Source organism: Branchiostoma belcheri, unplaced genomic scaffold (genome assembly GCF_001625305.1).
Source record: "Branchiostoma belcheri isolate BF01 breed outbred unplaced genomic scaffold, Haploidv18h27 scaffold274, whole genome shotgun sequence".
Classification (NCBI taxonomy): domain Eukaryota; kingdom Metazoa; phylum Chordata; class Leptocardii; order Amphioxiformes; family Branchiostomatidae; genus Branchiostoma; species Branchiostoma belcheri.
This window is the reverse complement of record NW_017803881.1, coordinates 187983-214897: the sequence shown is the minus strand read 5'-3', so window position 1 is coordinate 214897 and position 26915 is coordinate 187983. Positions and strand designations below refer to the sequence as shown.

The 26915-nt window shown below is 39.9% G+C and overlaps 1 protein-coding gene across 1 annotated transcript; it reads right to left on the bottom strand.

The window, feature by feature from the left end:
- On the bottom strand, positions 1-23678 carry LOC109472421 (prolow-density lipoprotein receptor-related protein 1-like; the record flags this gene model as incomplete). The annotated part of the gene is made up of 9 exons (XM_019772190.1): positions 23612-23678; positions 12737-12985; positions 10122-10287; positions 7680-7801; positions 7177-7363; positions 4290-4378; positions 2659-2775; positions 1980-2241; positions 1-91 (listed from the first exon to the last, which is right to left on the bottom strand). Coding segments are annotated over exons 1-9 (1350 nt in total), but the record flags the coding sequence as incomplete, so codon positions are not given.
- Between the last annotated feature and the right edge of the window lie 3237 nt (positions 23679-26915).

Below are 26915 nucleotides of genomic sequence, written 5' to 3'. Positions count from 1 at the left end.
GTCACAGGTAGGGAACCGCTTCTTCATCCGGGTATCAGCCGTGTTGAGGACTTCCTCACACCACGAACGGCACGGTAGCAGTGGTTTGTTCCTAAATACACAGACATGTTTAGGAATATTGACATGAGGTTTTCTTACTTTTAAAACACACAAAAAAGAAAATGCAATTTAAGCACGAACGTTGACGTTTCATTTGAATATGACCGAACTTATTCCTAACTATAACTGTGGAATTATAAAACTTACCAATACTAATAAAGTAGCGTTTAAAACATGCCTCGGCGACGTGATTCTCTTTTGATGTAAGTGATGATCATGAGGTCTGTTTTGGTTATAGTGTGCTTGTTTAAGGATGTGGGCCAGTCATAAGTTTCTCACGAGAATTTAATAATAAACATACACTTGAGAAATAAGGGTATTCTAGTGTATATTCATAAATTATGCAAATTAGGACCCAATTTGAATAAATTATATTTATTGATGTTCACCTTCACTGAATTTCCAGTATGGCAAGTACTAAATTCCCAGAAATTACCACTATAACATTGTATAGTTCATATTAATTATGCAATTTAGGTACTTATTTACATAATGGTCCGCGCGGACCCCAGCCGGCTTTCGATCATAATGGATACACTGGCGTTCTTGTACATTAGCTTATTTCCGTTTTAATATTTTTTATGCACTCATCGTATGTCTACCAAGTTTTCAGAGAATGTTGTAGTAATAGAATTAAATTTTTATAACTTTGGTGTAATTATAGACGTCATATAACGTCAGAGCTAATAATATAGTCCGTCATATTGGATTTTGACCAATGACGTCATAAAATTAGCATATTCTATACATATTAAATGATTTAACTTATATTTAATTATGTAAGATGTTATTAATGTTGGAAAAGAAGTGTAATTTAATATAAAACTCTAATAAAAAACTATAAAATTTTTATGTTTAAACAAAAATTACTTCTATTGTAAAAAAACTGCCTGCTGGAAACCCGTTGCCATGGCAACACAAAAAAACATCAACTTACTAGTATTAAACTAATATGAACTTTTTTTCAGATACATTTTAGGAAAGGTCTCCAAATTTGATACTTCTAGCGCAAGCCGTTTAGCCGCTATCTGAGATCAAAGTTGGGCCTCAAAAGCCCCTTCAGTCTGAAATGGGTTTAAAAATCGGGTATTTCTTCTTGTCTTCTTTTCTTCACCAAAAAATAGAAAAAGTTCAAAATGTATGATTTTTGTATGTAATGTGGACACAGAGGTTCCCACATCAGTTTGCAAAACAATTGAGCTGGTAGCATGTTGATAATTTCTAAAAATTAGCAAAAAAGTGTTCTGGGGTCCGCGCGGACCCCAGGTGTACAGATTATTCAGTCCGCGAAGGTGTTCTGTTGAGGGTTAAGACCTTGTCTTTCTCAGTTACAAATGTCACAAGTGTTTTAAAGCTCTAACATCGAACACAGCAGATTTATAGAATTTCTTCATTAATTATGCAAATTAAAAGATGATTTTTTATGATTGTAATTCAATTATATCAAGCATCACTTAAGCTACCTACTTACAAAAATACCAAAATCATGACGATCCGTCAACCGCTCTTTTAGATAAAAAGAAATCGCCCTGCAGTTCCATAACAAGCTGATAGGGGGCCTTTAATCGCGTGACTTCTTTCTAAGCACAATGGTTACCTTCATTTAAAATTCATGACCCTAGCATGTCCCGATCGCGAAATATCAAGACGAGAAATTCCGCTGCAGTACCAAGGGAAGCCACGAGGGGCCCAACATCCTATCATTTTCGGAATTCGTCATACGCTACGAGTTATGTTGTTGACAAAATTTAATTCCCTTTTGAATGCTTTACGTGGAATTCTTAGAATATTTTCAACTCAATCGCAGTACTATTCCAACGGCTCCACCCCTGAGGCGTCGTCAAAAATCATGATCAACGTAACGAAGCATGTTTACTCACATGCAAGAGGTCGCGTTGTCTGCATGACGAGACAAAGAGCAGGTAGTGTCGTTCTCTTTGGGTACAGCACATTGCGGGAAAATCACTGTAGATGCGAATTCCCGGAACTCGGGATGTCGGTTCTGTCCGTTTGTGGGCGAACCGATGAGCAAGTCCACAGCAGAGGAATTCCGTATCTCCTCAAACGTCGTCTGGCCCAGCTGATTGGGTAACATTGTAAGTCTACCGCCGAGGTTGAAATCCACAGGAATCGGCAGGCACTCTGCATATTACAAAATAGCCATTGTACAATTCACATTCTTTAAACATCGACAGGAGGCACTGACAAAGATGTAAAAATGATCCATTAAGAATTCTGCCCGAAATGCAAGTTGAAACTTTTTTGGCAGCATCATGAAATCATCGGACTTTTACCATAATAATGATTCTCTTCTTTTATTTCTATTTATTTTCTTGTTACTTTCAGCATTAAGGGCCACGACAAAACAAATAGTACAGTCAACAAACTTTGGATGATGGGAGTTAATATTGTGAGAAAAGCATGACGGTAACAGGAGTAAAAAATGCTTAATATCAAGACCTTGTTCCCTTGGAAAGAAAATTGAATTTACAAGTAAGGTTATTGTACGAGCAGCTGTTTGCATGTGAAAACTAAAAGGGCTTTGTGAAAGCAGCTTACCACAGCCGTCCTCGTCACTCCCGTCCGAACAGTCCGTCCTCCCGTCACACCGCCTCCAGGTCAGGGTGCAGGCATGTCCGTGTCCGCACCGGAAGTACCCGAGGGGGCAGCGGATCGCTGTGTGGCCTGTTAGGTAGTACGGTAACATTTGCAATGTCACCGTAACATGGTCCAGCCTAACAACTGATCTGGTTATTTTGACTTAAACATCGAGGTCCAGATTGATAGTGACCAGCCCCTCCAGCTTGGTCCGTCATATTGTTACATAATTTATTCCAACACCATATATGGTGACCAGCCGTCCCTGGAGGTCGGCCCTGCTACATTGCTCCATCAATATAACCAAACAACAAGGATCACTGTGAGACAGGAGGGACAACCGTGTGGTCTGAGTCATTGATATTAATTTGCCTTTGGAGTTGAAGGAGAGAAAAGGAACAAAATAATGTTACTAATTTTCGGAGGTAAAGTTGACATAATTTTGACATACCGCCCTTCAGCTGGCAGATGAAGTTGGATGCGGATGAGCACGGCGCGTCGTTCCATCCGGCCCCGAGGTGGTTGACACAGCCTTCTCCGTTACTGTTGGGTTCCCCGGGCTGCCACCCAGTCCAGTCTGCGGCTGGGCTGTATGGAGTCCCGTCTTCCCATGCCCACCCTCCCTCTCCGTTCTGAATGTTCAGGCCCAACCAGAAAGGAGAATTGGTATCCACGGCGTTCTTGAGGTCCATCAAGAAGTCGTCCACTTCTCTGTCCTTCGGCATGGCGAGGAGCCCCCCGTCCGCTGCACACACCTGTCTGGCCTGACTGTAGGTTTTGACTTGGTTGTACGCCTTGAAGCACGAATCCCCGTGTGCGGTGTAACCCATTGGACAACCTACAGAAATATCTAATCCTTTAAGCTTTTAAAAAATTAAATTCATACTATGTTAGGAAACTAGTTCATAACTGCATAGAGAACTGGTATTCTCTATACAATAACTCTCAGACTCGACTTCCTCTTCTCGACAAACCAGTCACTGTTAAACTCTCCCACTCAGACTCGACTGGAGCAATGTGATTTTAAATCGGTTCCCATTGACTGACAGAAACAGAAATCGGCACAGTATTAGGTATTTTAACAACAACAACAACAAAACACTTTCCCGAGTCTTTATTAACTACTTACCGCCTTGCAATAGCGTAGTGACCGGAGTCGTGATTCCCTCATCAGTGGTAGGTGTGATGACCGGAGTCGTGATTCCCTCGGCAGTGGTAGGTGTGGTGACCGGAGTCGAGATTCCCTCGGCAGTGGTAGGTGTGATGACCGGAGTCGTGATTCCCTCGGCAGTGGTAGGTGTGGTAGACCGGAGTCGTGATTCCCTCGGCAGTGGTAGGTGTAGTGACTGGAGCTGTGCTTGTCTTCACATTTGTTGTTGTTGGTGATGTAGGGATCACTGAAATGTTTGAATAGAAAACCGAGCAGTTCAACTGTGTACCACGTGATGTGGACACCACGATATGTACAATATGTACCAAACACGACAATTGCTAATCTTAGGATGCACTTCTTACACTTCATTCGGACACACTGTTACCTTCAGAATGGAGGTACAAAACCTGTCTGAATATGTACCTACCAGTGGTGACGCCAGGAGGCGCTGCCGTGGACAGGCGGATGTCGAATGGCGATGCCAGACCCTCCACCAGGACAGTCTTGGTCAAGTCTGACTTGGATAACCTGGGGGATTGAAAAAGAGCAACTTATTGTGTCTGTTCAAGTATGGATATATGTATTTATGCATACGCCTAAATTATATCCATATGTATGTTTGTGCGTGTGTGTGTGTTTGTGTGTGTGTTTGTGTGTGTGTGTGTTTGTGTGTGTGTTGTGTGTGTGTGTGTTGTGTGTGTGTGTGTGTGTGTGTGTGTGTAGTGTCGTGTGTGTGTGTGTGTGTGTGTGTGTGTGTGTGTGTGTGTGTGTGTGTGTGTGTGTTTGTGTGTGTGTGCGTGCGTGTGTATGTCTCTGTGTGTTTCTGTGTGTGTGTGTGTGTGTGTGTGTGTGTGTGTGTGTACTGTGTGTGTGTGTATGTGTCTGTCTGCTTGTCTATGTTCAATGATTTATGTACAATAAATCCTATCAGGGAGTTGTAGTAGTATTCTTACTACAATGTAATAATATGTAATAATTTATTTCACCAGGGAAAACATATCAAATACTGGTGTTTATTTGATTTTTTTTTAATTTATCAATCTCAAGACAGCTGGATAACCCCATTCAGTCTACACTGACTGTTTTCAAGGCTGTTTTTAAGCTTGTTACAGGACAATGTTACATACTGTAATACAAAGAACAACATACAGTAGACATAAAACATATAAGTCCGATGCGTCGAAAACAAAATCATGAACTAATTCTCAACGTCCTAGCCGATCCATGGTCAAAACACAATAGTTCGGAAGTGGAGGCCAGAAGTCAGGTTTCATACGACACACGTTTTAGGGCTTCTTTAAACTTTGAGAGACTTGGTACATGTCTTAAGTTAGCTGAAAGTGTGTTGTGTCTTCTGTGGGTAAATCCTAAACATAAACCATTAACATCAAATACTATTGTGAAGAACAAGGAATAATTAAATGGTCATAAACAGGTGAAAGGGCTCACAATTATAGTCTTTTCGTCTTTATATTTCTCAACAATTACCATTCAAAGCTCGACCAGACCTAGAAATTCCCGGCCTTGAAGCCGTATGGGCAGAAATTATGCAGCCTTCTCGTTAAAACATCTTAGTCTGTAGCATGTATAAACCCCAGCCGATAACATCAACTTCTTTGATGAATTTAATGATTGTATGAACACTGTCAACGATGAGCATAAGGAGACCACTATAATTGGTAACCTAAATTGTGACTGTCTTAGAGCAGACAATGCCCGTCCAATTGGTAAGCTGATATTTTAATGTATGCTACACCAACTTGTATACATCATCACTACATCGACACGAATCACTGACACATCCAGCTCTTCTATAGATGTAATCTTAACGAATGAGCAATCCAACCTTCATAACCAAGGAACATATGGAGGGGGGTTCAGTGATCATGTGATGACATTTGCTTATCACAGGGCTAAAAGTCCAAAGACACAAACTACGTAGTAACTGTAATTAATAGAAGGGACTACAAGTCTTTGGCCTAGTCTGGCGCCCTCGCGAGATTAGGCAATTCCGTGAACAAGATGGAGTGATAGTCATCGAAAATGTGGAGGTAAGTACTCTCACCCTTCAAATAACTCTCACTAAAAAAAGAATCTACTAGTAACTGTATCTATACGTGACAAATGAATCTCTTCAACGATACAAGGAACTACAGGGGATTTAGTGAGGAGAAATTCCTTCATGATCTGACCCGGGTGCCATGGCACATATATACTAGACAACTTCTCAACTGTTGACGAACAGCTGGAAGCATGGATAGAACTTGTCACCAGTGTCGCGAATGTGCATGCGCCAATTAAAAAGCATTTGTATAAAAAGGCCAAAAGCTCAGGTAACGCAACCGACATGGCTGAATATAAGGCAATGAAAAACTTGTGCCGGAAGACCAAAAGAGATCACGCTGTACACTCAATTATCAAAGGATCAGAAGAGGTACAGGCGGGAATGTGGAAAGCCTTTCGTAATTAAATACCAAAGAAGACACCAGAAACTGTATTATACATAATGGACAGAATATCACAGACACTAAAGGAATAGGGGATTACCTTAATGTCTTCTTTCACAAAGTTGTAGGTGATTTGTATAACTCTATTTCAAATGTTCCCCACCTTACCGCTTTCCAGTTCGTTAACGAAACCACCAGCACATTTGCCTCTACTCCAATTACGGAAGAATTTGTTATAAACCAGTTGACTAAACTCAAAGTAAGGAAAGCCGCTGGACTCGATAATTTGGACAATAGGCTAAAAGCCTAAAAGTGGGTGCACATATTCTTGGACCCCGACTAACCAAGCTTTTTAACAAGTCAATAAGCATGAAGCCGTTCCTAAATAGACAAGCATTGCAAGCTATATACACTAGCTTATTCTTACCCCACATACACTACTATAGTACAGTATTGGACCAGGAGGGAAGGGTCACATGGATAAACACAATTTTATCGGGCACGTTTACCACAGAGACAAGCTGAAGCCTTGCGCACCAAAGTAGCTACCGCCCGAAAGCCACTATGAACTATGTAACAGCTTTAGTGCACTATGCACCAAGCAACATCTAGTGTCAGTGCACAGTAAACCAGTCAGCCTTGTCTTGATGAAGATGACAGAAGGTCATCGAAACGTTAGCTAGAAAAATAAATGGTTGTGATAGAAAGAACTTTGCTATTCAGTCGTTTACCAACCTGATGAAATTATTTACGGATGTAAAACATAAGTCATGTTTACAAAATAAATCATGTCACTCAATACAATATGGAGCAAAATAACAAGACATCAGCAGGGAGATTTCTACATAAGTGTTTGCTAGATAGATCGGATTTTCTTACATTCCGACTTTCCCTTGCCATGGCTTTGATGAATCACGACGATATCGAGACGACCAGTAGACGTAGTTCTCGTCAACAGCAATCCCCCGCACCCCCGTCCCGGATTCATACAGCAGTTGTTGGATATCGTTACCCAGCAGGTCTGAGCTGTACACGCGGTACCGATCAGAGTAGTACAGCCGGTCCTCTAAATGGGAGAAATAAACGAAGGATTTATGCACCCATCAATGTGAATACTGCAACTGTTGAGTAACACAACAGAGAGGGTAGACGTGCACATAGACAATATCTTACACCAATTGCAAGGACATTCAATCATGATTGAACGTCCTTACTTACACGTAGTACATATTTATTTAAACCACTCCTGCCCTCATACAATACAATAAGGTAACACCGACCTACTAAAGAACGCGTTTTAAAATGTTCCTTCTTGATTAATAATTCTTTTCTGTATAAATAAATATATTTAGTAAATTGTTTCTTGCTGTGTTGTTTCTTACCTCTATAGTCTATTGTAACGGCGCGGGGATCAGACACGCCCGTGATGATGGCGGTTGGGTTACTGCCGTCCATCGCAGCACGGGCAATTGTCTCATTACCATCGTCCGCCCAGTACATGAGTCTGTGAAAGGAGTCAAGCAAACAAAATGTCTTATCTCCGCCAAATTTTCATACATGTTATTAAGTGGTGTTTCCTTGTACAGCGTTATTAGATTATTATTATTACCATAAATGATATAGATTATTCATAATGACAATATAATCCACATAATCCCTACACATCAATGGTCTCTGCCTAAAGCGCACATATGGCAAAATAAGACGTCAAAACAAAACAGTAACATGATATTCCAGGAGTCCGGAACACCAGATCAAGTTTTATTACCCTCGCCAAGAAGGTTATGTTTTCAGGCGTTCGTGTGTGCGTGTGTCTGTAAACAATAACTCGAGAAGGCTTAAATATATTGTCTTCATATTTAGTAGGCGGTTAGGTCTTGATGAGACATCGGAATGATTAGTTTTTGGGCCCCTAGCGGCTTGTTGTGGCACTGCAGCGGAACTTCCGGTTTTGATATCTCATGATCTGGTGGTGATAGCTCTAGGGTCACGAAATTTTAATGGTAGGTAGGAATTGTGCTGGGGAAGAAGTGACGTAGGTTTGGGCCACCTAGCGGCTTGCTCAGGAACTGCAAGGGTGGTTCTTTAAAAATACTTTATATGTTACCTTCGCCAAGAAGGTTATGTTTTCAGTAGGGATTCTTCGTCCGTTTGTCTGTTTGTGAACAGCATTACTTAATAAGCTTTATATGCATTGTCATGTAACTTAGTAGGTTGGTATGTCTTGATGAGATCTAAACATGTTTAGATTTTGGGCCCCTTGGCGGCTTTTGTTGGTACTGCAGCAGAACTTCCGGAGCATTTGTTGAAAAATCTACGAAGGAGGATAACTCAAGAACTGGTTAACGTATCGTCGTGATTTTTGGTATGTAGGTAGCTTAAGTAATGCTTGACATAGGTATGCGACAATTATGCAAATCTGGATATTGTTTGCATAATGTATGAGGAAATTCTATAAATCAGCTGCATTACATTAAAGAACTATTCAAGCTTGTGACATATGTAATTGAGAATGAGTGAAACACAGGCAGATATATTTATTATGGAAATAAACACGTATTTCGCATAATTATTGAGGAAATGTTAGGATAATGGTAATCGCTTGGTATTTCATACTTTGGGTATTTGAAAGTTAAGAGAAGGTTAACATCATTAACTGATTCAAATAAGGACCTCATTTGCATAATTTATGACGAAATAATAGAATGGATTTCTTTGTTAAGGCTGTCTTTTGGTGGAGAATATGATCAACTGATATAATTCATGCAAATGAGGAGCCTATTTGCATAATCAGGAGGAATAATCTTTATCAGTCATAAAAATTAACCTCATTTGGCGAATGTATGAGATCGTAGAAGTCTAGTTACCAGTAGGATGTTAATGAAAGTTTGCACTATGACGTATCTAAAACGATGGACTGGTTGAAATGCATCGAGTTTACAAACGTTAACGTACACAGCCCTGTGCCCATGTATGTAAAATGCGGTGAAGACATATTGTGTTCCCTCATGTTTCTTCTTCTTCTCCTCCTGCCATTTCTTTAAAGGGATTCAACTCAGCCGTTTTTCAGCCAAATGACCTGAAATTTGGCATGGACGTAGAGTGGGCCAATACCCCGACGCGTTTTTTTTTTTCATTTTTTTGAAAAATTGTTTTATATGGTTTTTTTGGCCATTTTCAGGCAAAAAATATACATTTTGAGATCTGGTTCCCAGGTACTAAAACCAAATGACCTGAAATTTGGTATGGGGATACCTTGGACATATGTCTACAAAAAGTCATTCATGCTTTTGACATACACCACTTAAAAATTGGAAAAAATAAGGCTTTTTGGCTATTTTCGGACTAAAAATGTACATTTTTGGCTCCTGTGCCCTAATATTAAATCTGAATGACCTGAAATTCGGTATGGGGATACCTTGGACACATGTCCAAAGAATGCCATTCACGCTTTTGACATATACCACTTTAAAATTGTGTAACATAGGGCTTTTTGGCTATTTTCGGACCAAAAATGTACATTTTTGGTCCTGTGCCCTAATATTAAATCCGAATGACCTGAAATTTGGTATGGGGATACCTTGGACACATGTCCAAAGAATGTCATTCACGATTTTGACAGACACCACTTAAAAAGTTATGTAGAATAGGGCTTTTTGGCTATTTCCGGCATTGGAAGGTTCCATTGCTGCATGGGGGTGTAGACTATTGGCAGCCATCGTAGGATAGATCCATTTTCGGTATGGGGGATGTGGTGAAGCCATCTGCTGCATTTGCTCTCAAGCAAATGTCGGCCTTTCTAGTTTTGAATGTATTTTACTCACCCATTCCTGGGGTCTAGGACCAGGTCATAAGGACGGCTGACGGCTGATAACGTCAGAAGTGTTCTAGTGGACGATCCATCCATCTTTGCTACAGAGATGGTAAGTTCAGAACTATTAGTCCAGTAGATATCCCCTCTAGCGTGGTCCAACGCCAGGCCATTGACATCTGCATAAAAAAGTGTGGACGTTTTGTAGAAAATATGTTTGAAAATGCACACGTCAAGAAGATTTTGATATACATACATGTACTATATAATAGAAAATTCTTATATACGGAACAGTTCACGACAACATCGCAGTAAACACAGTAAGATTCCCCAATAATGCCGGGGTCACACCAATAAACGTTTCCTTATTACAAATAGGCTCCCAGTCCAACCTGAGATGTCCTTAACATGTCACAGACAAAACAAGGAACCTCCGGGTATTGTAATGTATGTTGCAGAATGTTGGGTGCATGTTGGGACTGTTCTTTAAATTAGTGAATGGTGTCTGGGTGTGTGTGTGTGTTCACGCGAATACCATTTTTTCGAAAAGTTTCGAAATGTTTGTAATTGGCTAAATGATCTGGGAAATCACTAATCCCCCCTAGCCCACTGGAGCCCAAAAATAGAAAGGACAGGGGGCATCCCGTGGCGATTCTGACTGCTCGACCCTCAGCGACCAGCGATAATGTAAACAAACACCTACACAAACGGCCGCGTGAGAAATCAACTCAAGTGCGCGGAACTTGCTGTCGAAAATTTATCAAGCCGCTACGCTTCCCCCCGCGGCTGCCATCCCTCCCCACTTATCCCACACTAGTTCAAATCACGTCAAAAAAAAACATCAAAACATGCACAGAAGCGTGTTCATATCTTTCATGTTACGGTTAAAACTTAGAACCTCATTTTGAGCGAACGTTACAAACACGAGACAAAATAATATTTTCGAAAACAAATCGCAATCAGCAAGGTTTCATTCCTGTTTCATTCATCATTGTCGATTGTAAAATGATCACTCATCTGTTGTCTCCTCTAGTGTGTCATTTGTAGCGTAATCACGGCGTGCCAAAAAAAATCAGTCAAAACTATGAAAATTCCGGGATAAAAAACTTGGCAAAAACGTGTTCTCCACATCGCTGTACAAAACCATGCGTGCGCCATTTTGATATGTAAATAGCAGCGCACGATCTACACTCTCATTGGTTCACCTCACATGACCTGCGTTCCGATTGGATAAGCGGTATCGCGCCGGCAGCGCGACAGAATTTCTTTATCAGCGAAGAGGCACATTTTCGCTGCTTTCTACGTTTTTTATACGACTACTAAGCAACATCCTATCAAAAAAAGGGCGATTAGACTCTAAAAGAATTTTCGGGACAATTTCTATGCGCCCTTGTTCGAGCCAGATAAAAATAACCGCGGTACCCGGAAGATAAAAATAACCGCGGTACCCGGAAGTCAATGTACCGAGCTGGATTTCCATGGGTCCCATCTACCCCAACGCGAGACAAAACTGCGATAATATTTCTTTCCTCGATACCTGACACCCCCTCTTACCAGATGTGGACGACGCCTGCGACACTTAATACACGCCGAAAATCAAAAGACAAAACCACTTTCACACACAAGGGGTGTCCATACGCTCTCAAAACGCATCATTTTCACGCACTAAAACACACATACTAAAAAACCAAAACAACGTGCACCATCTACAGCCCAATAGCAAAACGTATACCAAGTCCCAGACATATCCGTCCACCCAAACGCGAGAAACGGATGCGAACGTAAAAGGCATCTTCCCCCACAAAACCTCCGCGCACGGGATACATCCCTACCCGGAGGTAACAACCCGTCTGAAATATCCCGATAAGGTTTATAGCGGGAAGCCATGTTCACTGTTACTTACTCCAGGGTCCTATTTGGAATATCGACTTGTTTTGGATTCAAAATCTCAAATCTGAATTCTTTGAATAAAATATATTTATAAATGCAAAACAAAACACAGATGTGAAAAAAAAGAACTGTATAACTTTTCAGCCATTCTCTTAAACTACATTTGTTTGACAGATGGGATCCGTCCATACCGCTGCTTTGATTGTAAAATTACACAATTATAAGTATCATAGTTTAATCACAATAAAACAAGCATTGTTGAGATGTAAAGTTTGGAACGAAAGAAAAAGCAGGTACTACGAAGCCTTCACCAGTATTTTAGATTTTCCTAATCATTTATACAAATGATTCTCCGATGGACTTTTCCAGAGGAACACCGTAAGCACCACTACCTGTTCTACTTACAATCTTTGGCGGGTCAGTGTGTGTGTGTGTGTGTGTGTGTGTGTGTGTGTGTGTGTGTGTGTGTGTGTGTGTGTGTGTCGTGTGGTCCTAGTTATGCAGACAGATGAACGACTTAGTGTGTTTGTGCGTGCGTGTGTGTGTGTGTGTGTGTGTGTAAATTTGTATGTTAAATAACGTGAGCCTAGACAATGAGAAAATTAGCCGGGTCCTTACATCTGCTTGAGGACTATTCTGATCTTCTTTGTAAGACCATACATCATCATGTAGTGTTGCGTTTTGCAATAGTTGTCTCCAATTGCCATAAAAACATGATAATATGATATTTTAACTCACAGCTGATGTCTAAGATGGTCTCCCTGCCACTTCCATCACGACGAGCCCGGTGGATTTTCTGGTTCTGGTTATCTGACCAGTACACGTAGTCCGTGAGCGGGTCGTGGTCCAGGGCTCTGGGCTCTCCTACATCTCCGAGCGGAAGCGTGGTGTTCGATCCGGAAGTGATGTTAACTTGAAGAATGATTTCTCCATTCCTGTCAGCTACCAATAGGAATGGCTCACTGATGTTACTGGAGCCGGGGTCTCCTAAGGTGGAGGAAATAACCAGAGTATTAAAACAGATTTTTTAAAACAATCGTGTCACGTCTTAAATTATTATCTATTTTCGTACTTTCAAAAACTAGTTGTTCATTTATAACGATTGCCAGGCAATAGGAAGTGAAATATGACGTGCCAATTATGGCGATTTACTGCCACTATTTAGAAACCTGGTCAGATTTAAACTCCTACCCGGAACCTTCCGGTATCGGACCAGGCAGCGTCACGATGGAGCAAGTAGAAATCTACTGTATTTTCAGACATCGCTTGTCTTAAAACAGTTATATATAATGGAAAGAAAATCTGCTCTGGAATTTAGCTATGGATATGTGTTGTTTTAATGGTTTCGCTGCCGCATTCTTTTTTTATTTATTCACATATATTTATGATTATTGGGCGAAAAGCAAAAGTTGCTTATATAACACCTTCTACTCAAAAACATACAACGAGTATAAAACACATTGACAATTGCAAGATACATGTATAATTACAAGATGGATAAAACCAAGATAAATACAAACAAGACAAGTTGGTGACTCATTAATTACGAGAATCTACCCGTGCAGTAAATGTTGTTTTGAACTACATAAAAAACATTACGGTTTAGTAGGCGTGAGAGTGATGTGGACCTTCGAAGTAGTAAGGAACATAGGGAACTGTCATTGAGATGCTGCATCTCTACTATGTTGGAGAGAGATGATAACAGAGTACTTCTTTGACTGGAATAAAGTTTACAATGTAGAAAGTAGTGCTCAGTTGTTTCACTATAATGATAGCCACATACACATGCCGCATACTTGCAGAAAGCGTTCTTAAAAGTTGGTATCGATTTCGTCACGCAGTCACGTCACCGGTTCCCCTGGGCAAAAAGCATGGGTCGCGTTTTGTCGTCGCTTTAAAGTGAAGTAAGAATACGTCAGATTTTGACCTTGAATAATGATAGACCAGAGTTTGACCGAATCAAACTTGTCCGACATCAAACTCTTCACTATTTCGCCGTGAATGGCCTATTATTAAACACAACGCCACTCAAATGTGTGAAACACTGAATTCTCACGCGGAAGCAAAACACTATCTTGTTGATGCTGTCGTAGCTAGGAGCGAGCAGTTGTAACAAGGCTGAGGCAATAAAAATCATTGCCAAGGCGACGACTGAATGATATATATTATTTCATGTGGTGGAGCTAGCAATCTACATTACAATTATCAGAAAAACATATTTCCCTATGTTATAAAGACATGCACGTAGTGAAATTTACAGGCTGGGTGGAGGAGGTGTGGGGCAATATACCAAATACACGTATAGGAGGAATCAGCTGTTCTTCCCCAGCAATATAGATTTTATGATGACATACTTACTTACTTTACTTTGGTCGAGTTCCAGCTAGAACCAAACTGAAAACCATCCTCCACTTCACTCTATCCTCCACCAGAGACTGGATTTTATGTCTGGTCTGAAGTTGTTACTCCTTTGACTTTTTTTTACCTTTTGTGGGTTCCAAAAGGACGGATAATTTCTTTTCTCTCTGTGACCTGTTTGAACATGGTCTTTGGCCAAAGACAGCTGTGCTCTCTGTCCATGGTGTGGGGAGAAGACGGATGACCACTAATTAATCATGCCAGGCAGCTGGATGGGTGGCACTTGGGCACTCGGTGTAAGTTACCTGCTTGATCCAAAAACCACATGGCCGAAGGTTTCCTCCAAACCAATTCCCTGGGGAACGCATTTGTGCAATTTTTGAAATTCTTTCAAAGCGATCGTAGTACTTACACAAATGCCTCCGCCCCAAAGGCGTCGCCAAAAAGTGCTACAAAGACGTGTGGAGTACTTACTAGGCTATCTCTGCACACCAACCAAAGAAAAGAAGACCGTGATAGCAAGGAGCCTTAATTCGATCAGGTTTCATACTCGGAATATTAAGTTCCGCCTGAAGTGGGCTTAAAGAAATGTAATTTGGGCATAAAAACTATAAAAGTATATATAAGTCAAGTTCAGAGGTCGTCTGACATCATAAAATGCAGCACTGTTTGAAAAGTCAGATTTTCTCATGTTTCCAAGCTTGGACACGTTGGTGAAACCTGACGCGTCCTTGTCGTACACTCGAGAAACCAAAGTACCAAACTCAATACCTACTGCAAAACACAATTCTGTCTGGAAAACTATCTCGTATCAATTCAAAACAAATAATTCAAAACAGCATAACAAAACTTAGGATTATTAGTGCCCACTCTCTGTAAATTGAAAAAGGTAGCTACAGTACACACCAACCAATGAGAGACTGTCCCACATGCCATAAAGACGTTGAAAACGAATTCCATTTTAGATTGTCGAACTTAGGATGTAGACACTCAAAGGTATTGCAGTATATTGCATGTAAGAGCGATATAACGCTACCTCATACAAAGACATATATTCAATATACTATTATCATGCCCTGTCAATATATCCACTTATGTGGGCCAATTTATATACAATTCGCTGACAAAACGAGATAATGTAATTTATTCCTCATGCAATACCATATTATTGTGAGAAGAGTTAGATTAGTATCATTAGTGTTTTTATTGTTATATATTAAAGTAGGTCTGCTTCTTAGAAAAGTTAGAACGGTCAACTCTTAGAATGTTAAATATTGTTAATTTAACCCTCAACAGTACACCTTCCCGGACTGATTAATCTGTACACCTGGGGACCCCAGAACAGTTTTTTTCTAATATTTAGAAATTATCAACATGCTACCAGCTCAATTGTTTTGCAAACTGATGTGGGGACCTCTGTGTCCACATTACACACAAAAATCATACATTTTGAACTTTTTCTATTTTTTGGTGAAGAAAAGAAGACAAGAAGAAATACCCGATTTTTAAACCCATTTCAGACTGAAGGGGGGTTTGAGGCCCAACTTTGATCTCAGATAGCGGCTAAACGGTTTGCGCTAGAAGTATCAAATTTGGAGACCTTTCCTAAAATGTCTCTGGAAAAAAGTTCATATTAGTTTAATACTAGTAAGTTGATGTTTTTTTGTGTTGCCATGGCAACGGGTTTCTAGCAGACAGTTTTTTTGAAAATAGAAGTAATTTTGGTTTAAACATTAAAATTTTCTGAGTTTTATATTAAATTACACTTCTTTTCCAACATTAATAACATCTTACATAATTAAACATAAGTTAAATCATTTAATATGCATAGAATATGCTAATTTGATGACGTCATTGGTCAAAATCCAATATGGCGGACTATATTATTAGCTCTGACGTCATATGACGTGATAATTACACCAAAGTTATTAAAATTTAATTCTATTACTACACCATTCTCTGGAAACTTGGTAGACATACGATGAGTGCATAAAAACATATAAAAACGGAAATAAGGTAATGTATAAGAACGCCAGTGTATCCATTATGATCGAAAGCCGGCTGGGTTCCGCGCGGACCCCAAAAGAAAATCAGATATAATTTTTTTTATAAACGGTAGAAACGGAGTTTTCTGCACTGTATTGAGAGACAACTTTGTGGGTGACAATTACCTAAAATTTCAGAAAAAAATCTTTAGAAACAAAAAAGATATTACAGAATATATAGTGCTGGGGTCCGCGCGGACCCCAGGTGTACTATTTAGGGTTAACATCACCAACTTTGTATGCAACTTTGCCAGACGTTGTACCCGTTACAATTGTCGTGCAATAAAGTTCTCTTTGTTCAATGTCGAAAACTCGCGCACACAATGGGACACGCGGAGTGTACAAGATTTCCCACTGTTGGAAACGTCCCGTGTACTGACAAATTATCGTCACAATGAAAAGCTGAGAAGTACCTTTATATTTATAAAAGTTATATGTGGCAGTATCCATCCAAAGAAAATAGGATACGCAATCTATACAAGCAGTTTACTTGGGTTTGTTTACACATGCTGTCCGGTTCTTACCACATCGGAAAGGGGACTTTGCGAATTGCAGAATATTTTGCGTCCACACCAGGCTAAACCCCGCTAAAGAATCTAGCAGGATATGCTAAGCTTGTATGATTGGGGTGTAAGTGTATCCCGAAGTTTATACTGTAAACATTTTGTGTATATGGCCCTATGGAATGGATATACATGTACACTAAACATAATTATGACTCCCCTTTGTGAATTTTCTTGCAGAAATGGCGTGATCCCCTGATACATTTGGGTGTCCTATCTACCTGCCTACGTGCTCAGGCCAGGATCTTGCCCCTTGCTCTCCCTCATCTGGTTTCTCCAGACAGTTCTATTAAAGGCCATAGTCTCAGATTCCGTTAGTGTGATCCCTGTGTCCGTTTGTAATAACTAGACTAGTCTTTTCACCTCTTGGGTGGTCTGGGTTTTTAACTCCTGGTGGTATGCCGTATGAACTAAGGTTTTCTCATCACATATTCAAACTATCTAAGCCTTCTAACACGTAATAATGGTTTGTTCTGCCAAGTTTTCAATGAATTTCTACATTTTGGATGCGGTCCCAAAGGCTGGTGCAGAGAATTGCTCTTCAGCATCTCATTTCAAAGGATAACAAGTGCTTAAAAAAAAGCTGACATTTCAGCTGACGAAGGTCTTACTGCCGTTATTGAGGTAGAAGTTGTTGAAATGATATTACCCAAGTTGATGAAATTGGTACGAGACCACTTAAAGAAGAAAACACATCTGATAAAAAAAGCAAAACAGCGGATGTTAAAAAGAAAATTTAAAAAACTCATACGTCGGGACTTGAACAATTAGTTTTTGAGTGTTAAAAGCAAAACAGCGACTGTTAAAAAGAAAATTAAAAAAGCTCCTCTCCGGGGATCGAACTCGCTATGTGCAAACCCCGCCACGTGCACCGCCAAAAAGAAATTAAAAAAAAGAACATAAAAAAATAAAAAAAGAAAATTACAACAAAAAAAAATTAAAAAAAGAAAATTAAAAAAAAAAATTAAAAAAAAAAGAAAAAATTAAAAAAAGAAAAAGTTCTTCTCCGGGGATCGAACTCTCAATGTCCAAACCCCAAGGACATGCAACAACGACATCTAGCGACAGGCGACATTATTGCACTAACAAAATTTATGCAACCATCTTTAGATTTGTAGTACGATCGATAAATTAGCGCCTAAAAACTTATGTAACCATACTTCGATCAATGGTATGTCACTAGATGAGACTGTTACTACATAAAGTTTCTTTTTGTAAAGAACATGGATTAAAATGGCAGCAAGTCTATTGCATACACCACAAACCGGAAAGAAGTAAACAGGTATTGCATGGCCTGCAGAGTAACAAAACTACCAACCAAGGAAAGAAAGAGAGAAGGATAGATTCCGTATCAGTGCATTTCAGCGCGCATGCGCCGATATGTAACAAGAGTAGTTGATCCGATTTTTTCAGTGGCACATACATATTTAAGCAATTGGCAGGGTTAGTGCCTGGAATAACCGGATCTTGAGATGTTTACTAATGTCCCTACAGTTCCAGACTGTTTTTCTGAGTCTACCAAATGCTGAGGCAGCAAGCGCTATCCCCCTTTTAATGTCACTTGTCGTGCTGGTTTATGTACAACCCTAGAAGTTAATCTAGCCCCTACCTGCAGTGAACATCACCCAGCAGATGATCGTAGCCGTGAAAAAATGTGCCGCCATTTCACCACACACGCGCGCGACTGGGCGGATAGTTTGTCGCTTTCCGCCGATAGGACTGAGAATATGTTCCCGTATGTCGTAACGGTTACAGAAATGTTTATTCCACAAACATCTACTGCACACAGTGGGTCTTCTCAAATGCTACGTCACTCTAACAGAATTTTAGAGTAACATTCGTCTTGCAAAGGTCACGAAGAATACAGGGAACTACCTAGGCACAGTGCTGGTACAATGTGCAATGTTGTTCCAAACAAGCGGTGAAATGCCGGAGCAACATATCATCAAATATTAAAGGGTAATTATTTTCACCATTAATATGATTGCTATCTTGTATTCATTCACTTAGGCCTTCAGTTAACAATGCCTGGAAATAAATATAATTACGCCTACCAATTTTCTATTGTGAAAATTGTATAGCGCCACCAGAGCAATTCTATCAACGTGGGACAAACACACTGAGTCATACACACACGGAGAATAGAAAACTATATTGGCTATATGTACGTCTTAACAGAAATGGTATACGACAGAAAATATTGGAGTGACAATTTTCTACGGTTCGATTTTGTCATACCCCTGCCTGAAAGGGGAAGGAAAGCACCCTCAACCATTTTAGTGCTCAGTCAATTTTACAGAGACAGAGAAAATGATGTTAAATGTTTTACCGCTGCCGAGTGATGAAAATTGTAACTTTTAAAATTAGATAAAAATGATGGCTAAGCGTACATCACACGGTAATGATAAGAATGTTGAAAGCAATGATTTGCCGGAAATTGCGCTTTCTGGGCATTCCTGCTCCTTCCAAAGACCACAATATCAAACAGCTGTAAAATATAGAAAAATATGCCATATCATCGGCTACTTTTTTTTACTACAATCCAGATCAAGAAAGCATTCATCCGTAAGAGCTAGTAAAACTGACATCATGAGTCCCTGTTGTACTTATTTAAGGATGTAATACCGATACAAGTGCCGGGTATGGATGGTTTTATGACATACATGTACGTATGTGGTACACGTGTACTGAGCAACAAATGCTATGTATAGGACAGCATGTCTTCTATGGTGAGACTAACAGGTCCCTATGAATCTGGTACTAAAGAAATACCCCCTATTGCCTTTAAAACTTGAGTATTTGTAAGATATTCTTAGAATTTCTTTCGTTCTTCCATTTGAATAATTATACCAAACGACCTATGTATTATCCGCCTGTAACCTTTTTAACGTCTAAGAGGTCATCTAGGTTCAGCCCGAATCATCGGGAATGGAGGGTATAACATATGTATGACGCCAAGTCATCGGGATCTAAACAGCCACACTAGCTCACTGAAACAAAACAAACACTATCTTTATGGAAAAAACAGGAAATCTGTTTATAAAAAGAATAGGGTATCGTTGCTTTTACTCACCTGGCTGTGCAGCGATGCCAAAGACACAGCAGATCGCGACGGCACAACACAGTTGAAATGCTGTCATGTTTTTTCTCTTGCTTGCTTTCAAACAAACACGTCAAAGAAAACTATGAAAAGGGGAGGCACATTAAATGCTCCCCTAACGCTACTGTACCACTTGCCTGCCCTTATGGTGGTTTGATTATGGTTGTCCTGACAGTTAAAAAAAGAATGGGGGAAATGCAATTCCGAGTCAATAAGACCCCGCTGTTTCTAACAGTATATTTTCGGGAGAAGCGAGACCTCGTCAACAACAACACAACTCAGTGAGGAGGTGCGCAGAAACAATTGCAGTTCTTATCCTGTCAATCAGGGTGAAACCATTGCGATATTAATTGGGGGGATACCGTAACAAAAAGCTTGAGAAAAGTCACCGATAATATTATCAACTTGAATTCTGTCTTTTTTGTGCTTGGGGGGAGACATATAAGTATGCCAAAGAGGATACAGGAACCTACTAAGATCATCGCAATTGATATAAAACGTTTATACCTAACGAACCCCCCACCTCCCATCACAGGATAAATGTGCTCCAACAGGTGGAGGCAGTTATACTGATGGGTTTCTAATAACGTGACTTCTACACAAACATCACAAAGGCACCTGTAGCATAGGAGGATCAACAAACTTAGTGTTGAGTGATAAATTTTAAATTATTCATAACGGCATCTGGAGTTAACAATACCCTGGGTTAACTTTTATGACCCCTACCAGTTTTCCACTATAGAAGATGTATAGAGCCTGTCAAAGCTAATTTCATTAACGTGGGACTAGCTGAGTCATTTACACAGGGACGTTGATAATGTCATAAAAATTCAAATTTTAGGAGGTGTGTGGCCTTATTTCAGATGATTGTATAATAAATTGACGTTTACACTTGTTCATTCTGGAATGAGGTTGACTCTTTCTTAGGGTGCCCACAAGAACGTCATGTGATAGATATTACTTACTGGTTGAAGTTTATATTGCATGGGTCTTTTTACCTCCGTCTACTTTGTTGACATTGAATGGCTTGTTTACCGGAAGATTCATACTGTTTTAGACAGGCAAAGTTGTAGAAAAATATATCTTATTAGCTTTGTTCAGGTACGCGTGTATAAAAAGATTTTGATATAATGATAATCATTATGTCTTTTTGTACGTTTTGGTAGATTGGTCTATAGATCGTGCGAACATCGATAGATCGTCGACCGTAACTCGGGCGACGTATGCCCGTGTGTCGAGCGAGCTTCGGCCGACTACTGTCTGGTTAAAAAGGTGGTCGTTGTGTCAACCAGACGGTAGTTTAAATGCGTGGCTCTTGTGGTAGTATTTGAGTATGATCCTTCATAGAATTCCTGTTTGTATTTCTATTTTATTCTGCCAGTCCCTCCATTACTGTGCTTAAAAAATATAACGACAGGTCAAACATAAAAATTGCTCAAACTATTCATTTTTGGTGGATACACGGCCTTGCTTCATCTGCGTACCATGTCATTATCATAGATGTATTGCCAAGCGATAGCCCGAGCCTCGCACAATGTGACAGCGACGATTTTCAAGCCAAAAATACGCGCGATCGTCGTTCGATCTCAAAATCGGCCGATCTTTCGGCGATTGACAAATGCGGCCGAAGCTCGTCGACAATGTGACGCGGGCATTATGACAGCGGATGCAGTGACAACGCCTGATAATTAATTTTTAATGAATTACCCCTACCAGTTTTCTACTATGGATCGGGTCTGATTGTGTTCTCCGTAAAAAAAAAAACATACATTCGCTCAAAAATTGGAGAAAAGTGCCCCTCACCCATTTCTGTGCACAGTTCCTATAAAAGACATGTGACTATATGATGTTGGATGTTTTGCTGTTACTGAGTAAAGAAAGTGACATATTCATGACTACACCCGCTTTCAACAATGCCAGTTGTGATAAATTATTACTAGCTCAAAAGAACGGTCATTAATTGCAAGCACGTCAAACACGTCTATAGGATTGCTCAACTGTAGTGTCTTTACTTTTCTTACCTGAGAACTAGATGTCATAAAAGGGGCGTTCCAAAGAACATATCTATAGCTGTTCTATGTAGAACAGAATCCATTCCAAACGTTTGTGGTCACGGATTGGATTGTAGGAAAATGTAGTACTTTGCCGTCTGCAAAATGTTCTAACCTGTTGCTCTGTCTCTCAGCCACATTTTGTTTCATGGCTTTCATGACATTAGCCAGGATACCGTCCTCTGTATCTACTGCCGACTCCCTACTGTCACTGAATGACTGTTGAGGATGACACCCAGACCGTTATGACACAATAAGTTGTTATTTTTGTTATTTCCGGCCGGCCCAGTCCTGTTTGTTTTCGACTTACATTAGTCATCCGATCACCAGGGGAGGAGAGAATAGTAATGACAATAGACTTTATTGTACAGCAATAGTACAAGGTAAAAATATGGCTATATTTATGCTGAGACATCTACTTTACAAAGTGTACGTAGTATCAGATGAGAGGCACACGTCCTCGTTCCAGTGTGGTTCTCTGTCACCATGGCGACGAGAAAAACATACGACACTGGCAGCAATTAAGTCATTAAATTTAAAATATTAATGACATTTCCTGCAGGTGACAATAGAATGATGAGAACGTCTTTTCATGCCAGTAGCAGCGTGACGAGAATAGATTGGCGTGGTCTTCCGCTGACGTGGGTCTGTAACTATGCAAATAGCCTCGACTCTTTGAAAAAAAAACAACTCAAAATAGCTTCCCTGGTCTGTGTCGTTCTTAATCTTACAAAAACTTGAACGAAAAGGTTGTTGTACAATTTTCTAATTGATTGTCCATTGTAGAAATTTGTTGTTTAAGTCATGAAATAGAATGGTTTGGTGGCCTTGTCGCGTCACTAAGTTAGGGCCTGGTCATATACACAATGGGTCGTCCTGCGATTCTAATGTCGTCAAATGTTCCGAACAGGCTGTCACAAAAACACATGCCAACAATAAGGACGAGTGACATGAGTAGTCACTATGACAACAGGGACAAAAGAAATGACGCAGGTAGCACGTGCATGGAGGCATGGTATTCTTGAGAAATCGAATGAATAAATGAGGCCCAGCAGAGGCTTTTGAAACAAAGAACAAATAAGTTCTGAGTAACAAGTGACAGGTATAACACAGTATGTCTTCTGTGGTGAGACTAACAGGTCTCTATGAATCTGCTATTATGTAAAAAAAAATCCCCTATTTCCTTTAAACCTTGAGTATTTCTCCAACTCTTCTGAAAGCTAATAATTCGTTTAAAATTTTAACTATTATCTCTTTCTTTCGTCCATTTGAAGAATTATACTAAACGACATACTGTCCAACTGTAACCTATCAAACGTCTACATTTTCATCTGGCGTCAGTACATGTACGTCCGAATCATTGGGAATAGAGGGTAAACATATGTATGACGCCAAGTCATCGGGATCTACACAACCAGTCTATCTCACTGAAACAAAACATAACACTTTATTTTCGGAAAAAAACAGGAATTCTAAGTATTGTTGCTTTTACTCACCTGGTTGTGCAGCGATGCCAAAGATGCAGCAGATCGTGACGGCACAACACAGTTGAAATCCTGTCATGTTTTTTTTCTCGCTTGCTTCCAAACAGGTCAAAAGAAAACTAAAAAAAGGGGCACATAGAATACTCCCCGAACGCTACTGTACCACTTTGCCTGCCCTTATAGTTTGATTATGGTTGTCCCGACAGTTAGAAAAGAATGGGTGGAAATACAGTTCCGAGTCAACACGAACCCACTGTTCCTAACAGTATATTTTCGGTAGAAGCGAAACCACGTCAGCAACACCTCAACTCAGTCAGGAGTAGCGCAGAAAAGTGACAGTCCTTATCCTGTCAATCAGGGTGAAACCATTGAAGTATTAATTGAGGGGGGTATCGTAACAAAAAGCCAAATAAAAGTCACCGATATGATCAACTTGAATTCTGACTATTTTTTTCGTGGTTGGTGGGAGACATACAAGCAGGCTACGTCACTCTAACAGAATCTTAGAGTAAAATTCGTCTTGCAACGGTCACGAGGAATACAGGGAACTACCTGGGCACAATGGTACAGCTGGTACAATGTGCGATGTTGTTACAAACAAGCGGTGAAATGCCGGAGCAACATAGCATCAAATATTAAAGGGTATTTATTTTCACCATTGATGAAATGGCGTTTCCAAGAACCTATCTTTTCCCGTTCTACGTCGAAATTAACTTTTTTGGCCAAGCAATTCTGGCCATGGATTGGATTTTGGGAAAATATAGTACGATGCCGTCTACAAACTGTTCATGGGCTATTCTAACCTGTTGCTCTTTCTCTCAGTCAAATTTTGCTTCAAGACTTTTATTATATTTGCCTGGATACCGTCCGCCGTAGTTACCACCGACTCTCTACTGTCAATGGCTGAATATGGATGATGGCACCCAGACTGTTATGCCACAATTGGTTGTTATTGTTGTCATTTCCAGCCCATTCCTGTTTGCATTAGACTTACGTCCTTCAGTCATCCAATAACCAGGGGAGGAGGGAATAGCGAGAACAAACATCTTTAGTGAATAACATATGCACAAGGTAAAAAAAAAACTGTATCTGTAGTACAACAAAAATGCCAAGACATGTATCCTATTTACAAAGTGTATGTAGCAATAGATGGGAGACACACGTCCTCGTTCCGGTAAAGTTTTTTAGTCTGCTCTGCGACCATGGCGACGCCAAATGACATGGGACATTGCCTGGCAGAAGTTAAGTAATTAAATTTGAAATATTAGTGATATTGTCTGGTGCCTTCGGGTGGCGTAGTGGTAGATTATTCGACTGTGAACCAGGAGACCCGGGTTCGATCCCGAGTCGTACCCGCGGGACATGCCTCGATATGCGCCAGACGTTGTGTCCTTGGGAAAGGCACTTTACACGACTTTCCTCACTCCACCCAGGTGTGAATGGGTACCTAACTTCGGTTGGGAAAAGCCGTATTGAAGTCACCTTGTGGCGCCGAATGGCAGCCAGCGCCGCACAGACAGTTACGGCAGTTCCACAAAAATGTGGAACAAATATGTACCATGTATCATTATGTGTATTATTACCATTTGTATCATTGTACCATTGTAAACCCATACCATTGATCAATTCAGCACTATAAGGCTGCAATTACACGGGTGATGTTTGGCCAATAAACCATTTATTATATCATTATTATTATTATTATTGCCTACAGGTGACAATAGATGGCCTTACTCTGGAAAAATGAAAACGCCTTTTCATGCTCGTAACAGTGTAACGAGAATTGATTGGCGTGGTCTTTTACTGACGTGGGTCTGTAACTATGCACTTAACCGCGAATGTTTGAAAAAAAAACTCAAAATAAAGTCCTTGGTCTGCTGTATACGGTTTGTCAATCAATTATGGATATGTTTTTTTTTTAAGTCATATAAAAATAATAGTTAGATGGCCTTATGTAGCCTGTTGCGAGGCATCGTGTCACTATTAGGGCCCGGTTACATACGTCATCGGTCGTCCTTCAATTTTCATGTCGTCAAGGAAGTCCTAACTGCAGACAATAAAGACGGGTGACATGAGTAGTCACTATGACATCAAAGACAGCACAGAAGAAAGGACGATGATAGCACGTGACAGTTGGCCTATTAACAGGATCATCCTGTCAATAACAGAAAATGTTGCACTATTGACAGGGTTATTTTGTAAATGGTGTATTTTCGTCTCTTATTGACGGAAATCCTGTCACTATGGTTTCGCATGGGTGAGTAGTGCGCATGTGCGCATATACGTATATTAAGTCAGTCCGCGCCACTTTTAGTTAAGACTAACAACAATGCAATTTCAGCTGAAATGAACTGGTACCATTAAACTCGGATTTACCAGCCTGACAAGTGGTGAAGTTTTATCATGATGCTGCACAGGTATGGATTTTGTCTTATTATGGTCAGTTTTAGTGGTTACTAATTCGTTAGGTCGTAATGTTTGTCATTTTTTTTTACATTTTACCAACTTTCGTACCTTTTCTCAGTTTAGTTATCTAGGTTGTACACATTTTCATAGTTATGGAAAATACGACCATCAAAGAAAAGTGATATCATGTACAGCTGATATTAAATAAATAAAACAAGAATGACAAACGAAGTAAAATTCATTCTATTACATACAAGTTTATTCATATGAGAATTTTTTAAAGTAAATGTAAATTGGAGCAAGGAGATTATACAGAAAATGGCCTTGGGAAAAAGACTGTAACTCCAGAAATCCTGGATAGAATTTTTCCAAGACGATATCAAAATGATCACGAGGACTTTGGTTACAGTTCTACTCAGGACCTAGTTCTACCCAGAACCTAGTTTAATTCGAATACTACCATCTTCAATACTTTGTATTGTATTGTGTTAGTATTTCATATATGTCTGTCATATAAGTTTTTAATGTTGAAATTGAAACTGTTATTTTTATGTATTTAATGTATAATGACATGGCTAATTTATTCATAGTCATCGTGATGTTCATTTGTAACTATCTTCTCGCTGCCGGTTCCTCATGTCCAGAACTTGAACTCAAAGGTCTTAAAAGAAAAGAAAAAATAACCATTATTTACAAGTGTGATTAAACAGAGTAAATGTAAGAAAACTGGACAATAAGAATGGTGCCAAATCTCGACTATGTAGTGTAAATTATATAACCTACCTGGAAACAGCCTTCATCTTCATCGTGTTTAGGAGAAGCTAGTTTCATCACCGATGGGCGAGGGATCTTTAACTGAAGCGGGCGAAGAGACTTTCAAAATGTAGCATAGTCAGAGAATGATAACGAA